Source organism: Dinoponera quadriceps, unplaced genomic scaffold (assembly GCF_001313825.1).
Source record: "Dinoponera quadriceps isolate SergipeBrazil2010 unplaced genomic scaffold, ASM131382v1 scaffold1476, whole genome shotgun sequence".
NCBI lineage: Eukaryota > Metazoa > Arthropoda > Insecta > Hymenoptera > Formicidae > Dinoponera > Dinoponera quadriceps.
In genome coordinates, this window is record NW_014555863.1 from 781672 (window position 1) to 809557 (window position 27886).

At 48.1% G+C, this 27886-nt stretch overlaps 4 protein-coding genes across 10 annotated transcripts in view; 2 read left to right on the plus strand and 2 right to left on the minus strand.

Moving 5' to 3' along the window:
• The window catches only part of LOC106745604, a 46614-nt gene extending 45412 nt beyond the window's left edge, over nucleotides 1-1202 (minus strand). For all 3 annotated transcript variants that reach the window (XM_014621361.1, XM_014621360.1, XM_014621359.1), the window contains exon 1: nucleotides 907-1202. In XM_014621361.1, the coding sequence (XP_014476847.1) occupies nucleotides 907-944 (38 nt within the window). In that variant the 5' untranslated portion in view covers nucleotides 945-1202. The remainder of the gene's footprint in view (nucleotides 1-906) is intronic.
• Nucleotides 1203-6693: 5491 nt separating this feature from the next.
• LOC106745623 (CD151 antigen) lies at nucleotides 6694-14883 on the minus strand. Of its 2 annotated transcripts, none has more exons than XM_014621402.1 (7): nucleotides 14605-14883; nucleotides 10188-10282; nucleotides 9310-9504; nucleotides 8951-9121; nucleotides 8326-8418; nucleotides 7680-7820; nucleotides 6694-7212 (listed from the first exon to the last, which is right to left on the minus strand). In XM_014621402.1, the coding sequence occupies exons 2-7, from the start codon at nucleotides 10260-10262 to the stop codon at nucleotides 7165-7167; spliced, it is 723 nt and encodes a 240-aa protein (XP_014476888.1). In that variant the 5' UTR covers nucleotides 10263-10282; nucleotides 14605-14883; the 3' UTR covers nucleotides 6694-7164. The 2 variants fall into 2 exon arrangements, with proteins under 2 accessions (XP_014476888.1, XP_014476887.1); XM_014621401.1 differs by lacking the exon at nucleotides 14605-14883 and adding an exon at nucleotides 14137-14306 and having other exon boundaries at nucleotides 7125-7212.
• A 2512-nt stretch (nucleotides 14884-17395) lies between these two features.
• On the plus strand, nucleotides 17396-21935 carry LOC106745627 (tudor domain-containing protein 3). Its single transcript, XM_014621410.1, has 11 exons — nucleotides 17396-17958; nucleotides 18265-18349; nucleotides 18448-18647; nucleotides 18742-18889; nucleotides 19026-19259; nucleotides 19359-19492; nucleotides 19571-19816; nucleotides 19897-20551; nucleotides 20645-20758; nucleotides 21145-21235; nucleotides 21342-21935. The coding sequence occupies exons 1-11, from the start codon at nucleotides 17933-17935 to the stop codon at nucleotides 21515-21517; spliced, it is 2109 nt and encodes a 702-aa protein (XP_014476896.1). The 5' UTR covers nucleotides 17396-17932; the 3' UTR covers nucleotides 21518-21935.
• Nucleotides 21936-22321: 386 nt separating this feature from the next.
• Nucleotides 22322-27808, plus strand: LOC106745580 (OTU domain-containing protein 7B-like). Of its 4 annotated transcripts, none has more exons than XM_014621299.1 (10): nucleotides 22322-23102; nucleotides 23768-23932; nucleotides 24083-24338; nucleotides 24976-25234; nucleotides 25314-25464; nucleotides 25540-25911; nucleotides 26060-26367; nucleotides 26458-26619; nucleotides 26821-26893; nucleotides 26975-27808. In XM_014621299.1, the coding sequence occupies exons 3-10, from the start codon at nucleotides 24119-24121 to the stop codon at nucleotides 27074-27076; spliced, it is 1647 nt and encodes a 548-aa protein (XP_014476785.1). In that variant the 5' UTR covers nucleotides 22322-23102; nucleotides 23768-23932; nucleotides 24083-24118; the 3' UTR covers nucleotides 27077-27808. The 4 variants fall into 4 exon arrangements, with proteins under 4 accessions (XP_014476785.1, XP_014476783.1, XP_014476784.1 ...); XM_014621300.1 differs by lacking the exon at nucleotides 22322-23102 and adding an exon at nucleotides 23133-23692; XM_014621297.1 differs by lacking the exon at nucleotides 23768-23932.
• Nucleotides 27809-27886: the final 78 nt, after the last annotated feature.

Consider the following 27886-nt stretch of genomic DNA (forward strand, 5'->3'; position numbering starts at 1 on the left):
TATCATCATTATATATTCTCGAAAGAAACCTCATTAGCATAAATATTAGAAAGTTTCCGGATATAAATTAAGATTCTCTTGTATTGCGTTTTTCGAATTTGTTCCAGCTTAATTAGCGCGTGTAAGAGATATTAGAATACGAGATCGGAGTTCTGTATAAAAGAATTATCGAGAAGAAGAAGATCGGATCTTTTGCTCTGTCGTCACTTCGGCAACGTCGAATGCGAAGTAATTACTCGCCGAAACAACGGCGCAGCCTGATTACGAATTCGGGCGCTTTTGAATGCCGATTGTTCCTGGCGCGTTGATTCCAAACAACGAGGCAACAAATCTCATTGTTACCGGGTCGTTTCGTAAACAACGCGATTCTTTTCATAACCCAATCTCTGCGGCGGGCCTGTCGATCATCGCGATGTACGGAGCGATGATTTTCTCATCGGCAGCTCAACTTCGCCAGCCTCGGCGACGGAGGTTGCGATCGAGCCGTCCTTTTGCGAAGCTGAAAAGTCCGATGCCGGAACTTTTCGAAATCGAAACGCGATTTCCCGAGGGCCGAGAGCGAGTTGGACGCGAGGAGATAAACGCCGTTGTACTTCGCGAGCGATATCTGAGCGAATTCTCGCCGATTGATTCGCATAACCGGTCTCTCCGTGGGCGCCTCGATTTCGATGGGAATCGCGACGGGAAGCGAAGGGCCGCTTCATACGCCTCTATCTATCAGCCCACCGCATAGCAACGAACTCATCGATCGGCCTTTTCGAAAGGCCCGCGAGGGACCACGAGAAACCCCAATCGCGCATGGAGAGACACGGGGAAGCGCGCTCGTCGGCCGCCGCGGCGTGCGTCGCGCGCGTCTCGAGTATCGATCTAAAAGCTCTCTCTCTCTCTCTCTCTCTTTTCCCATACCGGTGCATGAAGGCGGCAGTTGACATGTTACTATCCATGGGGTGGTTCCATAAATCCCGGCTCGGCCCCGCCAACGCGACCCTCTCGACACTCCCGTGCACGCTCCCAGCTTCCCCTCCGCTCGGCGGTGTATAAACCGTGCACGAAACCGCGACGACGACGACCTCCAGGGAGTCCGCGCGACGACGTGGACGCGGACGACCGAGCGCGGCTGGCAACAACGACCGGAGTTCGTTCGCCGAGGACACACCTGCGCCGACACACACCAGGCCAGGTTCGGACCGTCCGCTAGACTGAAGTCAGAATGCGCACTGGTCGGTTTCCATGGTGGTGGGCCGCGATGGTGGTGGTCGCGCGCTGCTGGAGGAGAGAGAGAGAGAGAGCTGGAGAGGAGAACTGGAGGTGGTGTGACGGTTGCTGGTGGTGGTGGTAGTTGCAGCGGCGGCGAAGGAGGTGTACGCATGTGTGTGTGTGTGTGTGTGTGTGTATGCGTATGTTTTGTGTGTTCGGTAGCTGCGAGGATGGTGGGGGTTTTGACAGAACCGTCTGCGCCGGCTGCGCGTTCTCCTCTCCTGATGGCGATGGCACAGACCTTAAGGCGCTCTGTATGCGCATGCCATGGTGTTGGCCGAGAAACACCCATGGAGACGCGTGCTGCTGTTAGAATCGAGACTGGAAATCGTCGCGCGCAGGACGACGGTGAATCTGCAACGCCGTGTGCGCTGATCGTGCGAAATAACACCTCGGCGATGACGACCGTCGAAAGTCGCCGCGAAATTGACCCCGCACTCGGCGTATGAGATCTTTTGTTTCCTCGCGATTGTGAAAAAAGCCGTACGACCTTGCTGAATTCCTCTGGGTGAAATCTCGTTCGAATTAGAGCGAGCGTTCACTCGTAGAGAGTGAATTCTTCACTGTGAATCGTCGTGTGGGTAATTTTACTTCGGAATTGAAGAGTCTGACGTGTCTGATCCACCATTGCAGGAACATGCGCAGAAAAAGAATTGGTATCATTTCAAGACTCATATTCTCTTATAGGCAAGAATCTTATGTGAGGATGAAACTTGTTCTTACATAAAGAAATTCTATATAGTTCACACTGAAAATATATTCATGTTATTCTGGAATAATTTTCATGAGTTGGAGGGGAAAAATATTGGGTAGGAAGAACGATATCTTCAAACGGTAAAAATTGTACCAGTTTAAAGATATCATTCTTCCTATCCCAAATATTTTTTCCTCTCAATGGAAAAAATAATTCTTGATTAACAAGAATATGATATTCTTAGTAGAATTATGTACAATTTTTTTTATGTAAGAGCAAGTTTTACTTCCTTATAAGATTACATATACTTTCTTATATAAAGTCTTAGGTCTATCCAGACAATCTTGCATAGTCACATAATGCATATGCAGAAGAAAATTGACCAATCATGTTTCTAATATAGAAGACATCCTTTTTTTCGCACGGATTATGATTATGATTGGTCGATCTAAATTATATAGTGTTAAATTAACACCAACTTTTTCCCCGTGTATCCACTCCGATCGATTGAAACATTCGCTCGTGTAGAGTCAGAATCCATTATAAACTCGAGCGAAACATTCACTCTTGCGATTTCTTGCGGTTTCGAGTGGCGGTATTATCTCTTCTACTGAAAATACCGCTACTTTCCACTTGTTTTAAGTGAGATTTCACTCCGAGGGATTTCGAAAAGCGAACATATTCGGCTCGACCGCGGGGAATTCTTTCCCCTCTCTCATCGAGAGAGTTCCTGTCGCCGTGTGAACGATTGAAAAATCTCAAAACCGTCGATTTGAGTCGCCGCGATAATTTCGTCATCTATTGCCGCCGGATGAAAATAATGCATCCCCGGTAGTTTCATCACGAAGGCGCGGTCGAGATGCAGCTTCTTAGTACATTGTCGTGTCTCAGCGTGGGTTTTCCATCGACTCGCTCGATTGTCCCGAGGCGGGAGAGGGAAAAGTGGGAGCGATTCAGCTTTGTCCTTACGAGGGTCGGGAAATGTTGGCACAGAAGTCCGTTGAAAATTGCCATTTTTTCGGCCTTCCTTCCGGTCGTGCACGTTCCACCCCGCCGCCTCCGGTGCGTCCGGCATTCTCATCGCCGAGCGTTCCCTCTATTCTTTGCCCTTCACGACTCTTTTCCTCCCGTCCCCCACCACCGCTGTCCTTCGCATCCGCCGCGGAACGCTTTTTCGCACGAGCCGGTGCACGATTTTCGCGACGGCGAAACTCAAATATTTGCCAAGCCTTTCACAAAAACGGCGAGCTTCCCAGCCGTTTTGTATTAAAGGGGGGAGGAAGCTGGCGCGGCAGTCGAGAGACTTCGGGAGATATTTTTTTACGCTCTATTATTCCCCACGTGCACTCTCGAGCAGTTCCATCTCGTCCTCCGGCGGATCACCCGTCGATCGAGAACGACGACAACGACGACGACGGTGACTTACGTGAGCGACAAACAAGTTCCCCTTCGCGAATTTAGGTTTGCGCGGCGCCCGTTCCAACACTTTGCGCGAGCGACATCGATCGCTCCCCGCCGGTGTTTGCCGGGAGACGTAGTTACAATGAAGCTAACTCGCATAATTGTTCGGTTATTCTCGGGCTAATTGCGTTGGCCTGTTCGTCGTAGCACTCCTGCGCGCGCTCGCGCGGCGGAGTGAAATTCAATTTATGGACGAGAGCGCTGCAGAGAGAGAGAGAGAGAGAGAGAGAGCAAAGTGGCCCGGAGTCCTCGGTTTCACCTGGACGACTCCTCCAGTTTCGTCGCATTCGGATTCAAAGCTCGAGACGAAATCAATACGCAGATACTACCGCGCGCGCTACTACCTTAGCTATTTTCCCCGTTCCCCACACACGCCCGCTTCCGGTGATAAGTTCCCCGGCAAAGTGTAGCAAAGTGTGCCGGAGAAAAGAAAAAGGGAGGGTAGAAGAGCGGGAAGAAAAAGGGGAGAAGATATTGGCAAACGTTGCGAACCGGCGAAATTAGATTTTCCCGCTCTTTAATCTCCCTCGGCAGCGGAGACGGCGAAGTCCGGCGGCATTCCGTGAAATAACTCGCCGAATGACGAAAAATCAGCGCCGGCAAATTTTCCCGGCCGTCCACTACGGTTACGCCCATCGACGTGGTTCTTGATTATGCGTATCCTGAAGATGTAGAGATACATACAGTTTTCCTAGACACTCGTCCAGTTACTATCTAGTATTAAATGCATTTTCACCAGTTGCAATAATACAGCGTAGGAAAATGGACGTTTCATTTTTTATTTACATTATTTCATCAGTTCTCGCCTTAGATTTTACCTTGTAACTCAAGTGAAAATTTCGAGTCTATTTTTGATCTACGATCGAATTACTACTTCATACTAAAAGAGGGGAGGGGTTATTTCCATCGATAAAGATTATTACTGTTATTATTATTATGACGCTCCGAGGACGCCACGTCGATAAAGATCGAAGCGCGCGATTCATCTCAGAGAGACAATAGAAACATTTGCGGCTGGCGTTGCGCCGATGAAGACGTCGAATTTATTAAATATCGATACAATACGCGCATAATCGCTCGGTGCGAATCATCGGGCGAGAGAGCAAGAGAGAGAATTGGACAGGAGGTCGGAGAGAGAAAGAGAGAGAGAGAGAGATAGTGAGTTGGTACGAACAAAGAAAAGAGAAAAAGCATTCCAGAAGGACGGCGCTCATCGCGCGATCGGCGCGCGGAACGGGCAGCGTTATCCGCGCGGGGTATGTAGCGATTCATTCGTCATTGTCTGCCGTCCCTTTGTAAAGTTATACGAGGATGGCTCTCGCGGCGTATGGGCTCATTCACCGGCGAATCGTTACAAGTGTGCGCGGTACACGCGCTCACATTGTCCGCGATATACCTGTGTATAGGCGTTCCGTTCCGTTTCGGAGCTGGCCGACGACTATCGAGCTCTCGAGAGCGAGCTGGCAGGAGCGCGATAACAGCACGCGTCGTCGGTTCACGTTGTCGGCTAATCAAGCAGCCGAACGCGAGGAACAACACGAGCGACCGATCGAATTCGGCGCGGGAGGGAACGACGCGAGGACACGTCCGGAACGGCGTAATCACGCGGAAAGTCAGGATCCACTTCATTTATCGTTCACGTGGGTAGAGCGGGAGGAACGTGCGCCGGATGCTCCGTTTGCCCTCTTTCAAGCCGTCGCGCGCGTACAGGGTGTCTGAGCAAACGAGAGGAAAAGAGGGTCGTGTGGGAGGTGAAGGAAAGGAGAAAAAAGAAGAGCGCAGGAAAAGAACGGGGGTGTGTGCGTCGGTAGAGACGTCGGTGGGAAATTACGCTCGCTGGCATGATTCGATGAAGCGTCCGCGAAACGGCAGGCAGGCACGCCTCGTTGCGAGGACATGCGTAGGGCTGACGCACGCGCTGGGGTGAATAAACCTGAAGGGGTAGCTATGGCGAGGGAGAAAGGGAGAGGAAGAGAGAGAGAGAGAGAGAGAGGGAGAAAGAGAATGAAGGAGGGAGAGAAAGTCACGTTGTTGATACACTCGCTAGCACGCGACCTCGTCGGGCGTCACGTCGATTTGGCAGGCGGAAGCTTTAAAGTAAAAGTGCCCGGACACGTACTTGTCACTATCACTGTCGCTTTTCGAAAGGCTGCACGGAAAAGGAGAATATACACATATAAATGTGTATATTCTATGTTGAAAGTTTAACTGTTCATATTTAATAACTAAACGATAAGAATACCCAGGCATTGGTTTACTTCGACTTTACCTGCCTCCGTGCGATCACGTCCGCAAGATCGGATTTAAAACCCCCTCTAGTCCGCCAGCTGTCCGGCTGCATTAAAACGCGCGTCGTTCTCTGGAAGTCTTTTTACGCGAGATGTAACATCTCCACGATTTACGCTTGAAATGTGAAGAGCGGAGCGTAGATCGGCCGTCGGACTCGTCGACTTCGCGAAGTAACGCGGCAAGAGACGGAAGATTTCACTGCGAATTACCGTTGTTACTCGCACATCGTCGCGCGGTCGACTAATTATTTCGTCGGTCGAGCCGAGCGATAATTGATTTTTCCCTGGCCGAATTTCTCGCAAGTTCACGATTCGAGCGATCGATTCCCGCCGTACTGTACGCTTCTCAATGGTCGGCTCGTTTAATTTTGTCCGCGGGGGCGGCCCACGCAGCTCTCGAAAAGGGTTCCGATTGTACGCAACGCGTCGATATGCAAATCATGACGATCGATAATCGGCGGAAGAATGGGAAGGGAATTGCCGAGCCACGCGGAGACGAGACGCCTAGATCACAGGGGACCCGTCGTGCTTTAATGCATCGAGTCGCGGCCGGTCGCGACGGAGGGCCGAATGAGAGCTGCGCAAACACACATACACACACACACACACACAACGGGGGCCATTAATCCGCAAGGGACGCAGCTCGCAGCGCCGCGTCACGTGGAGAAAAGCGCGTAATACCGGCAATTTCGGGAAATTATACTGCGGGACTTCACGGTGCGACACCGTCAAATTCACGATCGCTCAAGGTACGCGTACAATTCCGTTCGAAAGACGCTTGTCCTCTCCTCTCGCTGTGAACGGGGAAAAATTGAATCATACTTCTGAGCGAGTTAAATCGCCGCGCAAACAGTGCGCGACGCAAAAAGGAAGCGACGGTAGATTAATTTTTCACACGTCGCTTCGCACGTGCGACGTATGTCGACAGCGATTGTGTCGAGTGAGAGAGAGAGAGAGAGAGAGAGAAAGGGGACGGGGAGGTTGCAGAATACGTAATATGCGTATCGCATTTATTACGGCACATACACAAGGTACACGATGCGTGTATCACACTAATGACACATGCGGCTAAGCGAAGTCTTAAATACCTATGCGATTTATGTTCGAAAATATGGAGTAACGGCACGATCGCCGTACGTGTCTTACGAGATAATGTACGTACGTAACAAAATAGCGTGACAACTGTATGTACACTTGGCTTCAAAACGCTTCGAACGCTTTCGCTCTTTCGAGAGAGGAAAAGAGGTGCGTTCAAATCATGTTGAAACCGAGTTACCGATTAGATAGAGATTCTTCGTTGTTTTGATTATCACGGTCCTAATGGAGTGCATTTAGCGACGAGCGGCTCCGCCGACGATGAAACTGCTGTGAATCCCCTGAGGACCTCGAAGACTCGTCCCACTTCCCCGTTCGTCCCCTTAGCGGATGACGGGGAAAGACTCACACCGTGGAATTGTCCCTGCGTCATTCTATCATTTTGAAGAGCGCGCACGAGAATATCATGCCGAGGAACTGCAATGGAATTCAGAGTTCAAACAAACATAACGAATCTCCCCTCTTGATAAATACAGCGTGTTTGAACAACCGGCTTGCGAAATGTTAAATTTATTAATAATATCCTCCGATACAAATATAAATATTAAACGAGAGCAATCGAGTGAAAAGAGCCAATAAGGGTCTTTGCACGGGCTCTCTCATTGGCTCTCCCCGCTCGATTATTGCTGATTGAGTATCGACGGGGCCTTTTCCGTCTCTCTTCCTTCCGATTCAAGGAGCTCCTCAGCCACCAAATGAGCCGAGGAGGAGAGGGAGGGGGAGAGATGGCAGTAGCGGTAAAATGAATTCAATCGTAATGGCGGCTACCGGCTGCCGTGTTGGGTTTTACAATGACGGGGCTTCCCTTAGATTTAACAACCGTGGTGGCGGGGGGAGGGGGAGGGTGGAGAGGGATCGATTGAAAAATGCCAACTGCTCCTTACCATGAGGCATGCGACTGCGATACCGGCGCCACCCATAACGGCCGCGTGCTGCTGCATATAAATTTGCGTCCCGTTGATGCAACCGTCCACGTAAGCGTTGGAGGGATTTACCGTGTCCGGACCCGCGTTGCAGTGGAATCGCTGGAAAAAAGGGGAGTCGAAACAGATCGGACGATCGCTCGCTCGCGACCGAGAAAGCCGCGATCGGTCGGTGAAAGCGTGAGAGGATAGGGCGGTTGTAGGACTCGCGGCCGATTAAGTAATTGCGGCCCAATTGGCGGTCTCCGACTCGCGAAATCGGCGAGTCGTGAGCCGCCCAATGTCTCACGACGGCGCATCGAATAATTGCTGGCGTCGATTCGCTAATCGCCATTTGAATGCGGCTCACGAGGTCAAAAGTGCGCCGGCGTCGAGGCTCGCGCCGTTTGGTGCGCGTTGAATTTCGCGGGGTATTAACTGACGCGATGAGGAGCCGGGAGTCGTTAAGCAAGTCGGCGAGCGAGCTATCGTAATCGTCGCCGCGTGTATAAATCGCGCATCATGAGACGCACGTACGCAAATCGCCGTCGTCGTTACTCCGGGCGTCGTCGCGCGCCGCTCAGTTAACGATTTCGAATCAAACGAGGAGTCGGCGGATTTTTTTTACCTGACCGGGCTGAATCTCTCGACAGCAGCTCTGCGGCACGCTAAGTCCGTAGCTTCCCCAGTCCCTCCAGCTGTGAACGCCGCAACAGTGGAGCTGAATTCGTAAAAGTCGGAAATTATTAATTACCTTCCGGGAACACCTTTTGAACCGTAATTCGGTTCGCTGGGGAAAATCGAGCTTTCTCGTCGAGGATTGGTCGTCGGGAAGGTGAGGAGATTAAAGAGAAATACGACTCCGCAATTTTATTATGACTGTTACTTTGTATACTTGTAGAAGGCACTTGTTGGAGAGAAGACTGCCAGTGTGTATTGCATGTGAAGTGTGGGTAATTTATATCGTCGAGGTCTGTGCGCGATAGTCGCGGCAATATGCGGGTAATATTGCGAGGGAGAGATCAGGAGATGAAAGAAGCGCCGTTTTGTAATTTTGTAACGATTCTTATACTTGGTATGCTTGTGGAAGGCATTTATTTGGCGAAGAGAGGACTATGAGTGCACGGATAAAGGTGTGGGCAATTATACTACGAGGTTTGTACACGATAATACGCAGTAATACGCGGGCTTGCATCGCAATGGGGAATCGGATCAAGGTGATGTGTCTAATAAAATTCTCCGAAGCTACTTACTGTCGATTGCGTGGTGTCCCAGGCATCCCGGATGGATTTGCGGGTATCGTAAAGTCGGAGCGAGCTTTTCATCTCTCGGTCGACCGTGCTCAGCAATTTTTCGCGGAAAACGTAACCGAGGACGCCGCCGATGAGCATCGTCACGAACAGCAAGAACAAAATTATGAAGTACTGAAAACATAAAACGCACAATCAACGGCACGCGGTGGAATCACAGTATTATTCCCGGCTGAATTCGAGAACGGGACTCTCCCAGACGGGAACTCGACTCGCTCGACCGGCAAGAGAGATACGAAAATTTCGAAAGCGAGATCTCGACTGACCCAGTTTCGACGTGCAAACGAAACCTCGAAACTCACCGTCAAGAGCATACACTTGACTTCTCGTGCTGCACCGACGCATCCGAAGAAGGCGATCACCGCCACGATGATTCCGCCAACCAGCAGGACGTAGACCGACCCAGTCAAAAGATCGTTTCCCACAAGCTCGCCTATCCACGGTACCTTGTCAACCAACGCCCACACGCCTAAGCCTGTCACAATTAGCCCGCCGATCTGAAATACGAATCGACAGTGTCACGACAATTTTCGCATTTCCACTAACAAGATTATATACTTTGTGAAAAAAGTACTTGAAAATTTATCTGTGGGATATAAAATTTATTTCACGGAAACAAGGCTTATTTCTGTAAAATAAGATTTGGTCCTGCAAAATAGACTTTATGTTCCACAAATAAATTTTTGAGTACTTTTTCCTCAATGTACACTCATAAGTCAAGCTTAAAAGTCTATTCGTTTTGTAGAATTTGTCCTTTTTGTACTTATCTTCTGACAAGCATTTCAATATCTACATTAAAAATTCACGTTTATACTCACTGTTGTTTATCCTAAGAGAGTTTATTTTGAATAAATATATAAATTTGTAACAAAACGCTGCGATTTTTTAAACAGAATCAATTTTTTGGATCTGTATCACCACTCCCATTTCTCTTCGACTCATTTTACAGTGACGCCATATTTTTGTAAACAACGTAATAAATATTTCCTCAGTGATAAATATTTCCTAACTTTGATCTAAAATCGATTGAACAATACTTTGGCGAATGTTAAAATCGTTAAGTTTTCAATTTTGAATATCGATTATTATTAAGTTATTGTACAGAATCAAAGTGGGAAGGAAGCATAATATCACCTTCTGCTATACTTTTTCTTTTCAGTATACGAGAACGAATACTCACGAAGATGACGAAGTTCGTAAAGAACAAGGAATACTTCATACAGCGGCCGCAGCCGTCCATCTCGCCGTATCCCATCCCGCTTGCCTTGCGTTAATCTGTTGACAAGCCGATGAACGAGACATTAGCAAAACAAATGATGAAATTCCACGGTCAGGTACTCTGAAATCTAACGCGCGGTGTAAAGTTCCGCGCGTTAAAGATTTCATGTTTTACGTAGAAAACGCTTTTACCGTAATTGCCGTGTGAGTTAATCAATTATTTTATTCCCCCTTATCTTAGACGTAATAATATTGAGTGGCACGAAGGTCACCAGCGGAACGCAATTATCTGATTTTTCATCTCGGTCACGTACAACGCTCATAATTATGCTCGCGCGCTCAATGACATCAGACTTATGTTTGATCCAGTTTGCCGGTACCTTGACCATAGCCCTGACCCTAAATATATCAACCGCCTAAATGTTTACTTAAATTTTTCTCCAGACTCAAGCTACTCGCACATTCATCATCCTGGAGAGGCAATTCTCTATAATTCGGCAGGATCAAATCTCTGATTTAATTAAACGCGTCGTCCCTTCTCCTCCTCTCTCTCTCTCTCCCTCTCTCTCTCTTTCTCCCCCTCTGACCTTTAGAACCTGTGCTCACTGGTCCGAGACGTCTCGTGTTCACGAGAGCCAGGCGGAAAACAACGCGAACGTGACGAACGTGAATTTTCACGGCTCGGGAAACACCCGCGAGATCGACTTTTTGTTTTCAAGCGAAGATACTGAACACAGGGCTCAATTACTCGCTATTGTTTATCGAACGCGTAATAGAGCTCGTTGCCGATACGTGTTGCAGCGTTCCCCAGCGGATAACATGAATATTTATACCACAAGGCGCCGGATCACAGACGGGGATGATTTCCGCTGATTTCTGCGCGAAGCTCGCCCGATGACCTCATTTTTTGAGGGACGCACTTCCACCTGTCGCTCGCAGCTTTGTCGACGCGCGGGCCCGCAATCAGCCCGACGACGCAATGCGGCCCCCAATTACGGGCTGGAATTAGGTGGACGCGCGTCGATCGCTATCGCTCGCACAATAACAACGCGTACCGCGTAAGGTTGCGTGTTTTGTAACCGTGTATATAAACGGCCCTCGGCGCGGGGACTCGCGGTCACGCACCGGCGGGCCACCTCGAAAACAAGTTACATCGGCGGAGAGAGAGAGAGAGAGAGAGAAAGCGACCGGTGTGTTCCCTTCGCATTAAGTAATCCACGGCCAGTGCGAGGCACAGGTAAAAATGACGCGACACGCTCGCGCGATCTCGGAGCGGAGAGCTCGAGGAGAGTGACGTCACACCGCTGTGCCGCTTCCTCCGTGTCTTGTATTGCGAAACGCTTAGATCACTTGGTCTCTCTTCTTCGTACTACGAACTAGCGTCCGATTACACTCCTCGCTTCGCCACGAGACGTCCTCTGAGATAATCCGACCTCATCTATGCGGCGACCCAGAAAACTCAGGCGTTCCCTCGCTCGGGGATCTCGAATTAACGATCGTCGTCGGCTCCCGCGGGAAGGTCCGCTTCGGAAAAGCGGCTGAGCCATCGGAAGATTTATTCGACCGACGACGCGAGTCCGCTGCGTTTACTCATCACGCTTCGCGTGATTGTTTTGCAATTCAACGGCGCAGAACCGCGAAACCGACGCGTTTCCCGGAGATATTTCCCCGGGCGATTATGCGCGCTCAGTCGTCGGTAAATTATCCGGTCTCAGAGTAGCGATATTGGCGAGGGAGCGTCTCGCGTAGAAACGTATCTAAGCGCCTCCTGACATCATCACTTACACGCGCACCGTCCTGATTATTCAGCGGAATTCTGAAATATATATCGTTCGCGCTCGTCCTATTACGACTCGCCGAGTAATATTCTTTCTTCAAGGCAACGGAGAACACGCAACATTCATTTGCTCATCAAAGCGATATCAACATTTGAAATCAAGGCCTACTCGATTTGATACTTTCACTATAGCTGCAAGTGAAACTGAAAGTTACTGAATGAGAATGAGAGAGAGAGAGAGTAATGTTTGCAGAAAATCAAATGAGGACATTCAAGCGCCTCTCGTGTTTATCCATTCCGCGAGCTAAGAGCTTTTCCCGTGCGCGAGAAATCAGCATCCAGCCTCTCGACGAACAATCGTGTATTTATCTCGCTGGCACGTAGGCGGGAACGTTCCGTGTGTACGCCGCTAAAAATAAACACGGGCTCATACGTACGCGTCGCGCACCTGTATACGATTTCAAGACACTACGCAAAATACTCGAGCGAAAAAGCCGCCGAAAGAAGCGTCGGTACGGCGGGCTTGTTACGCTGAGCGCGAATGAAAATGTGCCGCGATGTATCAAACGTAATGAATGAAACGGTTTAACCGAGGATTTAACTGTGACGAGCGCTTTATTTCCGGGGTTCGTAAGGGAGATACAGCCGGCGAAAACGATGAACGAAAATTGACTAGTCAGGATCTTCTAGTCAAGAATCTTTCTCAGTGTCTCCCAACGGAAGTTTCGATCATCTTGGCGCTGGTAATTAATTGAGAAATTTAAAAAACCTACTTGACTTGCAAAATCGATAAGTTTAATGTCTGAACGTTTCGGCCGTAGGCTCTGATCTGCCTCAGTGAAAATTAGTGGCTGAGAAACGTACGAACGAATTCATTAGATTCATCGACTTTGTAAGTCAAATCATTTTTTTCGTCAATTTCGCAATAAATTATCAACGTCGGTTCTTCCTGGCCTCTCCGAATTAGTCAAGGATTGTACATTCCGAGAGGCTTTTTTATGTTGTCGTTATCATCTTTACTGAGGCTGCTTACACTGGAGAAAACGATTTCTTTGGATATAATAAAATTTCTTTAATTGAAACAAATTTGTCCCTTGGAATAGAGCAAACAAACGAACGTTTGATTCAGCAGGATCGATTGGTTCCTCAAACAATGAATCTTTACGTCGAATAATATATTTCCTTTGTATTTTCATCTAAACACATTACAATGATTGTCACAAGCAAGAAATTATTTAAAACGAACAACACAATGTTAGGAAAATATGAAAGAATTTCTTTTGTTGTTTCACCGAACTGTTCTCCTCGCTGGCCAATCAATTACGTCCCGACGTAGCAACATAGAACAGCGACATAGACCCGACCGCGCTTTTTCGCTGTCGAACCGCGCGACACGTACCCGGTCGTCCACGTTTCGACGGGCTCGCTGGAGACCGACGTTCCAGCATCCGCAGATCCTATCCTGCGACTTTAAACGACAATAACGTTGTCGTCACCCTGTCGTTGCGCAGGTACAACATATGGTATGAGAAGAGCTGCGCAACGACGACGCAACGACAGTCGTCAAAAATTACAGAACAGGCTTATCGGCGTAACGTTGCTCGCGATCGTTGCTCATTATGGAGCACGGCGCTCTTCGTGAACACCATACGCTGCATCGGGAATCGTCGGGGGCACCCGGCTCGCGCGCGACCGGCATGCGGAGCGCTCGCGAGCGTTTTTCGAACGCCGCGCTCGCCGAGCGATTTCGACACCGTCGGGGACGGTTACTCCACGAGGAAGAACCGTGTCGCGAGTGAAATTACCGTCGATAGCGCTTAACGCGGCGAAAAGGTCTGAAATTGCCGCAACGAACGCCGGCCGTTGATAACCCGGAACTCTATCGACACGCGCGCTCGTTGAAGCGTATTCGGACGTACACACTCGCGACAGGAATTACCCGTATTTTTCTACGACTTCCCCATCCATCATTCGTCGTTCGTGAAAAATAACGTTAACGATAAAGGGGGGAAAAGTTTCCACCGTGTGTCATCACTCGACTGATAATTATTCGTGGCCGACTGTAATGTACGTTGATCCGTGTATTGCCTCGATGGACTGGATCGCTTCTAATTACACTTCCCTTCTGATTCACCTTCTTAGAATACACGTCGAGAAGCGGCCCGTCTCCCCCCGGCCCGGCCGAGCAGTAAACGAGCGGTTTGCTTTCACGGCGCGATAAATCGGCGCGTGTTAACGACTTTATTTACGCCAACACGTCTCATCTCGCGCTCCCAGCGTTACGGCTACTTCTCGTCGCGGTGGAACCTCTACTTTTTGCGACGGTAAGCGAGCGAAAGAGGTAGATGGAGAGGAAGAAAGAGAGGGAGAGAGACTCGCGCAAGAGCGTGATGCGCGCGTAAATCGAGCGGCCGTTAGGAATCACAAACGGCGGGAAAGTTCGCCGATGAATCACCGGGTGGCCGCGGCGACATCGGCGGCTATGCTCGCTGCTGTCCGCTGATCTCGACGAGAGAGAAAACCAATATTTCCCCAGGAGGAGAGCGCGGCCGGATAGCTCGCATGGGCCGCCGATCGATTGCTCAACGATCGCTCAACTCACGTTGATCCCGGCGGGCAGGTTCCTTTCTCCGGGCGGCGGCGTGCAGGGTGAGAAAAACAAACGGCTCCTTTCTCCTGTGGGAAGCCGCCCCCGCTGGCAGATGAGTAAAAGATGGGTGATAATAATAACGCTGGCTGGAAAACGCGCGTCCCGGATGGCCCGTACGAACACGGCCTCGCGAGGAAATCCGTGGGAGGCGCGGAGCGGACCGCCGCGGACGATCAGACAGCGTGGACGGAGCGCGCGATTTCAGGCCGTGCCGGAGTGAAACTGAAATGGCAAGATCGACTGAACTTCTACCTCGCTCGTTTCTCGCTGTGTCTCTCTTTCTCTCTCTCTCTCTCTCTCTTTTTCTCTCTCCCCTTCTGTCCCCGTCTTCCTGTGTTTCCCTCCTACTCACCCTCTCTCTCTCTCTCTCCTTTGTTCCCACGACGAAGTCTCTTTCTCTTTCGCTCTCTAACGCTCTCTCTCTCTCTCTCTCTCTCTCTCTCCACCTCGGCAAGCGTTCACTTACTGTACATACTCGCGTATATTGCGTATACCAGCTACCAATCGCAGTCTAACTATAGCGTGGAGTATTGTGCGCTACGAGCCGGTGGACGCACGAGGAAAACTCACGATGGGGGCCAACGAAAGTGGGGAACCACGTCACCGCACACGTACGCACGCACGTAGGTAGGTAGGTAGGTAGGTAACACGTGCACACGCACGTACGTACGCATGCGTCAGCGACACGAGGGGGCTACTTTTGGAGGACCCACTTTCGGCCGGGCATGTGGACGTGTTAATGAAGAACCGGCGTTGCCCGCCGAAGGAGATCCGACGATTTAACTCGCACCTCTCCGGAATCGGAAAGTGCATACCGCGACACCACGGACGGCCGAGCCGCGCCGAGCGTGCACGGGTGTGTGATGTCTCACTTTCACCGCGCGGAATCCTCGGCCGACGAGCGGCACGCGGCTCCAGCCTGGAGCCTGGCGTTATAAAATGACGATTGTTTCGATCACCGGCGCGGGGCCTCGTCCTTAGAAAGCTAATCGCCTCTCGATGCGGCCGATTTCCCGCATCCTTCGCCCGAATCCTCTATTCTGTCGCGCGCGTTGCTGCGTGTGTCGTGTACACCGTGATCATACGGGATATCTCGAAAACAACGCATGTCCTTAACACGACAGATCCTCTGGGACATTCTGAAGCGAAAGTTAAGCCACGACAACATCGAGGCACAAATAGCTCCCGAGATACGAGCGAGCGATAAAGCGAGGCTTTCCGTGAATTTGTATGAACGAATAGATAGGAAAATTATTTTCCCCGACCAATTTTGAGCGGTCCTTTACCTTTACGGTAGTTTATTTTAGGCTTTGGTCACAAAGTTATAAGTTGAAAACTAAAAGTCGCTGTGAATAAGCTCCCTCGGCATTTTCGCACTCGAACTTTTGTCTTAGAATGTCCCATCTGTCATGTTAAGGACGTATATTGATTCTGGGTCACCCTATATGCGCTACCTTGATGGTACAATAATCTCGTCTCGTTCAAGGAATCAGGTAGACCGGTGAATCTCGCACGGAACGGAATTGTCCGCTCGTCACAACTGTCGGGATGCGTACCAGCTTCAATTGTTCAAATAAGACCTTCGTCTATTGTCACACCGCGAGAATGGCTGGTGTGAAGGCTTTCAATTTCTGTAATTACGTTCATTATCACGCTCACGGTGTGCAGTTAACTCGGCTGAATACTGCGATTATCCACTCATTTCTACGTCAATCATTACACTGTATTACACTGATTTCTGCGTCGATAACGTTGAAAGTCATTTATTGTCAGATGTGCTTTTCTTTGCACCTTTTTTTATTGTATTACTTGTAGCCACTTATATATATTTATTTGAGCTCGTGTGTACTTTGAGGAGCCTCACCCTAAAGTTGAGTAAATCTGTTTATCTACACGGAAAACAGTAATCTTAAGTCAATTGTAGATACTTTCATATATAAACGAGAATACTGTAATAGACGATTTTTAGTCTTGAATCGAATGTATATATGTAATGCCTGAATCAACAGAAATTCAATTCAATCGGGACTAAAGATCTCCTAGGATTATAATATTCTTGCTTATATGTGAGAATACCTATCATCGATCCGAGACTAATTTTTTCACGTGTACCAATTCTCTATGACTTTCCCCCCCGCATTCCCGAGCCGGTGCTCGCGCGGAATACGTAATTACCGTGGAATTTCGGCAGATTACACATCGACTAATAAGGGCGCTGGTAAAATGCGAGAAGTGTTTCAACGTGGGTGGGTCGTGGCCGTGTTTAAACACGCACATATTATCGTGTCCCGCACGCTTCCGTCACCTCCGAAGTTAGGTTCACATTCGATGGCGGTAATTTCCGTTTGTTTGGCGACGGCTCCGCCCAAGTAATAACCACGGGCCCTAATTGGAGCAGTCGGCACTCCGGGCGGTTTCGATCAAGCCGTCCGCCGTCGTGCGATAAATTTTCTCTTCGGCTCACGATATGCCGGACACTTCTCAAATGATGCCGAACGAGCCGAGTTATTTCGAGGGGGATCTCGGACACGGCCGAAAAAAACGGCCGGTTTTCCCTCCGTTCGCGCGAAAAATCTCCCTTTTCCTCTCTGAGAAACTTCGCGAAGTACACGGAGGAAGATAAAGGAGATATCCGCTCGTTAATGAGCCGCTTCTGTCGGCGGCCCTAGAACCATATCAATTTGAATATTTCGATTCGATACAAGCGTCTCGCAGACCGCAGCGATATCTATCGCGAATCGAGAATATACACGATGTCGCCGAGGCGCAAGATGGTGGCGAGCGTTTTCAAGTCGGATAGGTGCGGTTCCGTCGTCGGTGCGGTTATAATTGCCGTTGTGTCAGCGTGACGTTACCTCACGCCGTGATACGACGCGCACGCGAACGTCCCGGGAGGATCGAGATATCCGGCGCCGCGGGCGAATCTCGTCGCGCAACCCTCGCGCGATTCTGCGTGTCAGCTGACAACTGTTTGTGTACGCGTCGGTGCATCGTGTGCATCCGAGGATCGTGGATGGCAAGTAACAAAGCCCCACGACGTACCACGGTTTCCTCGACGGTGCGCCGACTGTTCACGAATCGTTCTCGTGGCTGCTGAACGTGCGATCGGGAAGCACCGGGCGGACGAGAAAACGTAGCGCTATCGGCAACTGTTGCCCTGCGGAGGCATCTGTAAGAATAGAGAAGGACGTCTTGCGAGGAATACGAAGGCGATCAGGCGTCGATTCAATGAGACGAGACAGATTCGTCTGGATCGCAAAAGAAGTTCGGCAGCAGAATCATGGAAAAATTGGAGGCGTTGGGATGGTGAGTGATCACTCCGCTGAGAGTCATTGCTGACGATTGAAGTGCGGAATTTACTTCGATGGAATCGACGTCTTTCTCTCTCTTTCTTTGTCTGCCTAAGACTTAGTCTGCAATAGGTGCTTTAAGCCCTAAGCCTTGATAAATTGACCAATCACAATCGAATTACAGAAGAATAATCAATGGTGATTGGTCAATTTCTTAAGGCTTCAAACTCTATTGTAGATCTAACCTAAAAATTAACCGGTCCGCTGATTTTCTAAGCCAAATATATATTTGCGTTAGTGTTTATATTGATTTTATTATTAGGTACTTGTCTGATCATGGTTGTAATGTGGCAACCGATTCAGGAAATATAACCGACACGCAGAGGATAGTCAAACGATTGTTAGATGTAAGTATCGTTCCTATGTAGATGATGCGATTATTGACCAATGACGCAAATACCCGGGATTTTACATGAAGGGAAAAACATAAAAAAATTGTCTACAGATTGACTTGAGAGAAGTCGGCAGTGGAAATGGGGATCTCAATCAAGGCAATATTATCTTACAAATACAAAAGATACGCAATGTCGCTGCACCGAAAGGAAACGAGGAGTCGAGGGCAGCCCCACGAATGTTAAAATTATCATTGACAGATGGGAAAAATAATTTTCAAGCCTTAGAAGTTGAACATATATCGTCTTTAAGGTAAGTCAGACATCAAATTATTTTACCACTCGTCAAACCTATTTACAATCATTTCATTCTATTATATTTCCTCCTCAATTTTATATCCCATTAGTTTGAACACTCCACCTGGTACAAAAATATCAATAAAATCGGGAATCTTACCTGTGTCACATGGGATTATCTTACTGAGACCATCGCATATAGCTCATGTGCTTGGGGGAAGAGTCGCCAATCTAGTAGAGAAATGGGAATTAAATAAGGTAGGATGATCTAATAAATAAAATCGTACATCACTGTTAAAAGGTTTATAACAAAAAACATTCCACTAATTGTATCTATATAATCAATAACGATCCAATCCGCTGAACAAATGCAAGTGTAGCGTTTCTGTTATAGAAATTAGCTTTACATACTCGAGTAAGATCCGCCGAAGAAGGTGGGCCTCCGCCATGGATACCATTTGGCAAGAAGATCGTAAAAGTCTCCGAGCAAGATAAGAACTTTAAAGCTCTGGCGGAAAAAGAGAAGCCTAGTAAAGAAAACACGGAGTTCGAGGCTCAACGTAAGGATGCAATCGCGGAGGCCGCTAAGCAAGGCAGCAAAAAGGTGTTCGGAGGTGGAAACAAACAGGTTTGTCTTTCTATTTTTGTGTCTCTCCTCAAAACACATGAATATTCGTATTAATATAATAACCTGAGGAATTGATTTATACTTGTGTTTCTCACACAGCTGTTGGATCATAGTGTACAGAAAATTGTAGATCGCGGATTTACCATAGAGCAAGCGGAATACGCTTTGAGAGTGAATAAAAATAACGTGGATAAAGCTCTCAAGAGTTTGCAGAGGACCGACAGCAAACACAAGTACGTATCTCTCTTATCTCCCTTGTGTCTTTTCCCTCGCTTGAACGTTACCAAGTTACAATCTCTTCTCTTACGCAGCGCCAAGGAATCCCGAGAGCCACGGGAGCCACGTGGCAAACGATTCGAGAAGAAGACTGAGGAGAGTAAACCCAGCAGTGGGAAAATATCTCTCTTTGACTTCCTGGAGGATAAACTACCTGTGCAGCCCGAAAGTGTTGATACCACCGGTTCATTTCAGAACAACTATGCGCAGAACAGCGAGAGTAATCAGGACCGTCTGGAGTCGAGAAATTACGCCGACGTGCAAACCGGAAGAGGCGTACGGTATGTTAATAGTTCAACAAGATCGATCGATCATGTTGCACGAAGCGTCGGTTTTTCTAGTATCAATCTTTATTTAACAGGGGCCAGAGAGGAGGCCGGGGTTATCAACCTCCTCCGAGGCACGCGGAGGAACACAGGAACAACAAACGGCCGGCTAACAGCAGTTCCACCGCGTCTTCGTACTCGCAGTATAACAATGGCGGTAATGCCCAGCAAAACAAGCCGCCGAGATTTCAACGTAATCAGGAATCCCAGCAACAGTATCAACACAACGGAGGTAGAGAGGCGCAGCCGAGGTCCGCCCAGCCAAACGATTATAGAAACTCGTTCGCTCAGTCGCGCACAAGTAGCATAAACGTCAGTGACGGTGGTAACGAGAGCTACAGCAAGAACCTGGCCGACACGTTGGGGAAGACTCATCTCGGTAGTAACAGAAACTATAATCACGTCGAGCCTGACGCCAGAAATAAGCATTCTTACGATGCTTCTTATGGTAGGCATAATCGAGCGCAACAAGACGGAGCTACGAAAATATATTCGTCTAACGCGACTGAAAAGAATTTTAAGAATCAACCTAAGTATCAGGCAAGTCAACATAACGCCGACAGTAGGGTGAATCTCAATGCTCAGAGAAACGAGAACAATTATAGCGATCAAAACGTTTCCGCAAGTAACACGGTTTGGGTTTGGAGAGTGGGTGACAAATGCATGGCCAAATATTGGGAGGATAACAGGGTACGTATCATTTTTCTCACGCATTTAGTTACGATCGATCAGCATCAGTTGTGAGTGAGAAATCATTTGGGTTTTGAATCGAATCAATTCTAGTATTACAATGCCGAGGTCACCGGCGTCTCTGAGAGAACGTGCGTGGTGCAATTCAAGGAATTCGAAAACTATGAGGAGGTACTACAGGTGGATTGCATACCAATTACCGAAGATGTATGTTGAACAGCAAAATATACTATAATTACCAGGTTTGGGTAATAACTAGTCGCTCAATTAAAAGTTAAATAACCTTTAACTTAAACTGGTTAATTTAAAATGCGTTAACTTTAACTTATTAACTTTTTTTATATATAAAATAATTCATCAATACTAAAATCATTGCGGGCTGCTTATGATATATGAATAAAAATTAAAAATAATGCCGGCAGATTTTTTTTGTTTCTATAAGCGCTAGTTTTCTTGTATGGAATCCTGAACACGAATTCTTTACAGGCTATTTCAGCTTGATTAAAAATAAAAGTTAACTTACCCAACCCTGATAATTATTATACTGATACCTTCATGATAATATTTCTCATCCATATTTGTTACATTATCAGGTTCAAGATCCTGTCGTAGATACGAGACGGCAGGATCAGCGTTCGAACAATCGGCAGCCACGTTACGATCAGAGCCATAATCACATAAATGGTGAGTGACGGAATTCACTTCTGCCAGACTGAGTCTTATCATTCCAAGGAGACCCCACGATATATTTCTTAGGGATATCAATTTAATCCTGAATTATGATTGACAGCAGGTATGGAATTTCGACGAGGTGGGAGCGGCATCGCCGGTAACAATAAGGGGTACAATAAGAAACGAGGTCAGCAACGGAGCACGCAACCCATCTATCAGCCGCCGGCGCAAAGAGGCTACAATTCTATGCCAATTAATAGTCCAAATAGTACTCAACATAATTCCTTTCTTTAATGTAACATTAGTCTCGCGTCTTTAGCAAAAGGAAGTATCGAAATGTCGCTAATTATAATTGAGGCAGTCGCATTTGCTACTGAGGAACGATCTAACCGGTTGCTACACTAATAAAAGAACAAAAAGAGTTTTAGGTGTCGATATTAACAGGCGTATGAATTGTGTGCCGCGTTTGATTCCTACTCGAATTAGATAAAACATGCGACGACTTAACGCAGAAAATAAAGCTGGTTTTTCACGCCCTACACACGCATACATACAAGAAAGAGTAATTGTGAGAGAAATCCTATTGTAAAATATCGATTGTGTTCTCAAAATACTGTACTATTTATATTGTAGGAAAATTGATTCTTAATACTGGAGAGCAGAGTAAATGTATCTCTGTACCTCGTCCACTTTAGTTGTAATACTAATAAATCTTGTAATATCTAATTAAAATGCAGACTTGATTTTTATCTTCATTCGATGTCGATTAGAAGTAAGGAAAGTCTATCCGACCAGTCATTCGATTGCAAGTCCAAAGTTGGAAGCACCTCTGATCGGTCGTTGAGACGTACTACTCGGAAAAAAATAAGACCCGTCTGCCCAGCCGTTGAGTCGAACTACTTGCTCGATTCGTCATTGGAGATGGTGGCGCCTCGTAGCGGAGACTTAGGAACTAAAAAGTAACAGATCTTTCCGCTGCACCTTGGGGTCTTTCTGCATCTTTGTGTCTTTATTTTCAAACAGATATGACACAACGATAACTCAGATCGTTTTATTCGAAACCATACGGACTCGACGACAAACCAGACGAACTTTTATTTTCCGCCCGATTGGAAAATACCGAAAAGACGATCGACGTTTCGACGAGAAGGGAGACGAACGCCGACTCATCGTCGTCGAGTACGTACGAATATCGTTAATTCTTACGACAGTTGGTTCAGTTTAAAAACAGTCTAAAAATACAGATTTTGAGTCACTAACGTGAGTCATCGTTCGGATCGCTCGTTATCGCTTATCAGTCATCGTCGTCGGAAACCAGATACCATCGTCGCGCGTAACGCTCTCTTCTCTCACGCGAGACGGTCTTATCTGCTTCGTGGTAACGTTTCTGCTGTTATATTTCTCTTCCCTCGCCTTCCTCGTCACGGAAACGTCGGAAGCTCGCGCGAAGCGTGACACAGCGCGGAGAGCGCGCGTTCGTCACGCGCGCCGAACATGTGACCCGTTTAAAGTTTCACCGTGCGTGCGCGCCCGTCCGTCCGAGCGGGCGAGTGAGCCACCAACCAGCCGGCCGACCGCCGCAGTCGCGCAGTCCCGAGGTGCACTTCGAGCCTCCTACCATTGGCTGTGAGGCCGCAACGGCTCTGTAGGTTATGTCGCTGTGTTTACATCGTACGCGGGTCTCGGATTGATCCGCATTTATCTCACGTCGCACGCGCTCACGGTGTCCGTCGTCGACGGGCTCGAACGGCTCGGCTGGGCGAAATATGAGAAGGATATACCCGGGACGCGCGATCGAGACGTCGAAGACGACGACTGGAACGGATCTGCGACCGGATTACTCCGTCGCGTTCGCGAGCTAATTCGATTACGATCCAAGGTGCGTATGTACATTCGTGATCGTTTCTTCGCCTCTTCTCTCTCTCTCTCTCTCTCTCACTTTCGTCTTCTCGCTCTCTGCGCCCTCCCGGCGGACGCAACCTCCCACGCGGATATTTACGCGCATCGAACGAGAGCGAAAGTCGCGTCGCTTCGCGCGTTTTCACGCACGAGAGAAGGAGAGGCGCGTCTCGATCGATCTCTCCTCATGCGTGACGTTTTTTCGTCAAAACCGCTGGCCGTCGGGCGAAACCTTGTCCTATTTCCGTAGGTCGAATTACGTGTATATATATATATACACACACCAATGTCTCTCGTGTGTGTGTATGTATATATAAATACGCACACATACAGCAGCGCGTGCGATTACTAGACTACTTGACAGTCGCCCCGCCACCGCTGTTGCCGCCGCCGCCACGCGTAATCGCGAGCGGTTACGAATCTCCCGTGACCTTGGCGGCGTGCGTCTCGTCGCTGCAACGGCGAACCGCGCGTCTGTTCACCCGCGACCTTCGTCGAGTGGCTGCGGGAAGAAAAGCCGTCGCTTCTCTAATGTTTTACTAATGAGCGTCGCACGTACGATCCGACCTGGTCTGTCCGTGTAAATTTGTTTGTGATACATTTTTGTTTTTTATAGCAGAGATGAATATTAATTGCACGTTTTAGGTGGAAATACCAACTGCGACGCACATCGTCGACATCGTTGCGCTCGAAATCTGTCAGGCGTGTTTTTCAAAGGGAGGGGGACTTTCCGAACGGCCGGCGAAATTGCATCACCCCGAGGGTCTAATTAATTTTAATCAGCCTCCCGTGACTCATCGAGCCAATTTTGTAATCCGTTCGCAATAATACCGACGCTCGAATTAATTATCCGCACGGTCGAGCCTGAGAGATAATCCGCTCCAGCGGATTATGTCTCCTCGGCGTCCCGAAGTTTATAGCACCGATGATTGATGAACCGATGACTCACTTCTGATATAGGATACTTTCATTGCCACGGCAGGACACGGCGGTGTTATGAACGTTGGCCTATCCATGTACGATGGCCTGGAGAACGACAGTGCTCCTGACAATGGCTTGGAAACCAATGGGAGTACTACGAAGAAACTGGCCAGAGGTATTTCCCGTGCGACGGAAAACGCAGCGATCGTCTCCTACGCTCGCTCGCAACTCGCATCCGGAGGAGTGGACACGCCGGAATACACATTCTCATTGCCGGACTTGTCTGTCTATCCAGGTATTGTTCTCTCACATGCTCCTGTACGCTTCAGACTCGGTTTCTCATTTCCTGGTTAACTCGTGGTTCAGACTTAATGTAATGTTAATACGAAAATCGTGCTTGTCCTGTTCATGGTTAATCATTAAACTGGTGGTATTGTAGTAGCAGGCCTTTTAGGTCCAGTTTTTCACTTTCTGGTAAACTCGTGGTTTGAGCTTTTATATATATATATATAGAAAATATATATATAATAATTCATATAATTTTTATGTATCATCAGATTACATACATATATATATATATATATANAAAAATTATATGAATTATTATATATATATTTTCTATTCACTTGATTAATAATTAAATTTTAAAAGTTACCATTACAAAACCGTCAGTTTAATGACTAACCGAAAATAGAAAAACACAATGTTTGTATTATCATCAATTTAGGTTTAAACCCCAAATTAGCGAGAAAATGTCAAGCCGAGCCTTAAAATGATAAAGCGTGAGTAGAAGAACATAATTTTTACATTAACCGTCAGGTTAAACCTGAGCCAAGTTAATCAGAAAATGAAGAAAACGGGCCTAAATGTAACACGCGCATCTTACTCTGAACGCCACTGCTAACGCGTGATTGTTAACACTCTGTGTTCAGATTCATTCCGGAATTTCCTTGAGAAGGATCTGATCGAGAACGGATGTCTGACTTCCCTGGAGGCCGCGGGCCGTCTGAACTGGTGGTACAAGAACGGAAGCACCAGGATCCTCTGGCCGCTGGCGACATCCGGGGACGGCAACTGTTTGCTTCACGCCGCCTCGTTGGGCATGTGGGGTTTCCACGATCGACTGCTCACGCTAAGAGAGGCGCTGCACAACACCTTAACGAGAGGAGAGTACAGACACGCTCTCTTCAGGTAATATTCGAGGTGTCGAACGTGCATCGCAAGGGTCGAATAAATCAAACAAGCTTTACAAGATCTCCGTCATCCACAGACGGTGGAAGTGGCGACAGACGGGCTTGAATGCAGCAGCCGGATTGTCGTACACGGACTCGGAGTGGTTGTCAGAGTGGCGGAGTATAGTGGACATGGCCTCCCCCACGATCAGAAACCAAACCGCCACCTCTTATCAGAGTCTCGAAGAGGTATCGTGACGCATCCCCTCTTGCCCTCCGTCGCGTGAAAAAGAACAGTTGCTTCACGTGTGATCCTCGTTTCAGATACACATCTTAACCCTGGCTCACGCCTTGAGGAGGCCTATAATAGTCATAGCGGAGACCATGCTGAAGGATGCCGAGGGGGTGGCCCTGGCGCCGATTCCGTTCGGCGGGGTGTACCTGCCGTTGGAGGTGCCGCCTTCCCGTTGTCACCGGACGCCTTTGCTCCTGGCTTATCACTCCGCTCACTTTTCCCCTCTCGTGACGGTGGACGGCTGCAACGATTACGGCAGCGCCTGCGGCGAAGGAGTCAGCATACCGTTGGTGGACCCGGACACGGGCAAGCTGCTGCCGGTCTTGTTCGCCGTGGATCCGGGCCCCGATTGGGACTGGGTGGACGGCTCGCGAGAGTTGTTGTCTTGTCAGCAAGATATCGTAAGTACACACGTCGTTGTAAGTAGTCCGCGCCGACAGAGAAACTTGTCATCCGCGCGGTGGAGCCGTCCTCCCGCCTGTTGGTAAAGCGTTGAATCATTAGTGAGGGTAACTGAATGAGACGTCGCTTATTGTTATCCACGCGCAGATGGAGCTTTTGTTACGAGAGTATCTCGACTGTGAATATCAGAGCTTCATAACCGAAGATATGGACAGATTCGGCGACACGGACGGCTCCCTGTCGAAGACGGCGAAGCAGCTGTTGCAACAGGTCGGCTCGCTCGGCAGGTCCGTCAGCAGGAAACTCGGACTTAACGTGACGAAGAGACCAAAGAGCCCGCCCGTTGCGGGCGGCGGCGTTTCCACCGAGGGCCTGTTGTGCGTGAGGATAAAGAGCAGGCGGCATCAGTTTGTCGATCAGATGCTGCAGAATTATCTTCAGTACGCCCATTCGAGGTATGTTTTCCCGGTTACGCGAATTCTTCGGTTTTACCGGCGATGTGTCGCGAGAGATTGGCGCATGATTTGCCACGCACGTTGTTGCAGGTACCTGCAGGATCACCAGGTGGACGACACCGGCAGCGAGCTCAACTACGGCGCCGGGAAGTCCAAGTTTTACGCTGCCAGCGATCGCGGTAGTCACGCGAGCGTCAGCAAATTGCTGCCTACGAATCCGAATAACAAAGACCATACGCTTTATCTTTCAAGGTACGCTTCATCGCGAGACGCTCGATCCTTGACCCTTTAAGCTCCGACCGTCACGGTCGCCGTCACGATCGCCGTGACGTCGGACGTGTCGGGTCTATTTTGTCTGCTCCCGAACAAAATTGCACTTTTCACCGTTGGTGTGAGACAAAGGGTTGAGGAACTATCGCTTTCAATTCGATAAATCGACATTCGGTTTCGCAGATCTACGTTTTACAAGGATCAAGCGACAAACGATGCGGGACCAGAGATTTGGAGTAACAGTGACGATTCGAAGGTACGTCGAACAAATATCGAAAGTAGCGGGAAGTAAGCTCTTTTGATTCGATATCTCTGTGAAGAACGACGACGTTTGCAGGACACCGTGAAGAAGTGTCGCAATGAGAACTGCCAGTACTTTGGGATTCTGGAAAATCACTATTACTGCTCGAAATGCTGGGCTGATCGGTGTAAAGGTTAAACGGCCGTCCTTAATCACACGTGACAATAATCTCGGTTTAATACTATGCTCGACTAAACTACTAAATAATTGGTAGACATTGCGCGCGCTAGTCGTATAAGATGAAGCTTATGGACAGGTGATATCCCACCAACATATCATGCTTTTTTCTAATTTCGTTTCTTCTTCTCCTCGTGTTCTCGTTATTATCGCGAAGTATTTATTATTGTATTGTTCGTTACCTATTTATTAACATTTGTCATCTAATTTGTCATCTGAGAAAACAACATATCAGATACACAGGGTTCGACTAAACGACACATGTGTTGACTCTGACGTGCTCGCAATGCACGTTTCATCGTTCCGAAGTGACTTAAAAAAAAAAACTGATCTTTTTTTTTCCTTATCCTTTCAACTCGTGCATACTCAGGGAACGAATGTAATTTTTTATATTTTGTTTCAAACGAACGGTTTAATTTTGCGCAATTTCAACGTATATACACGTGCCTTCTGTCATATATGCGCGAAACAAAAAACAATAATACTCTCCCTTAATACCGCCGTGATCAAGATCTTCACCACTCATAACTACCTCCTTTCCGAATGTAATGCTCAGTATGTAATTGTTAGCGCTTTACAGTTCGTTGTGGAATCCTGCAAGACGATATGGCAAACATTACGTTTATAATCTCATTATCTCGTGCAATTGATGTGTATGACAAAGTTGTGTGAAGAATAAACCATATTTTTCTACGCGTCGCGTAGTCCTTAATCTTTTCTGAGATAGGATGTATTAGTAGTAATGATGGTGATGGTGGTAGTAGTAGTAGT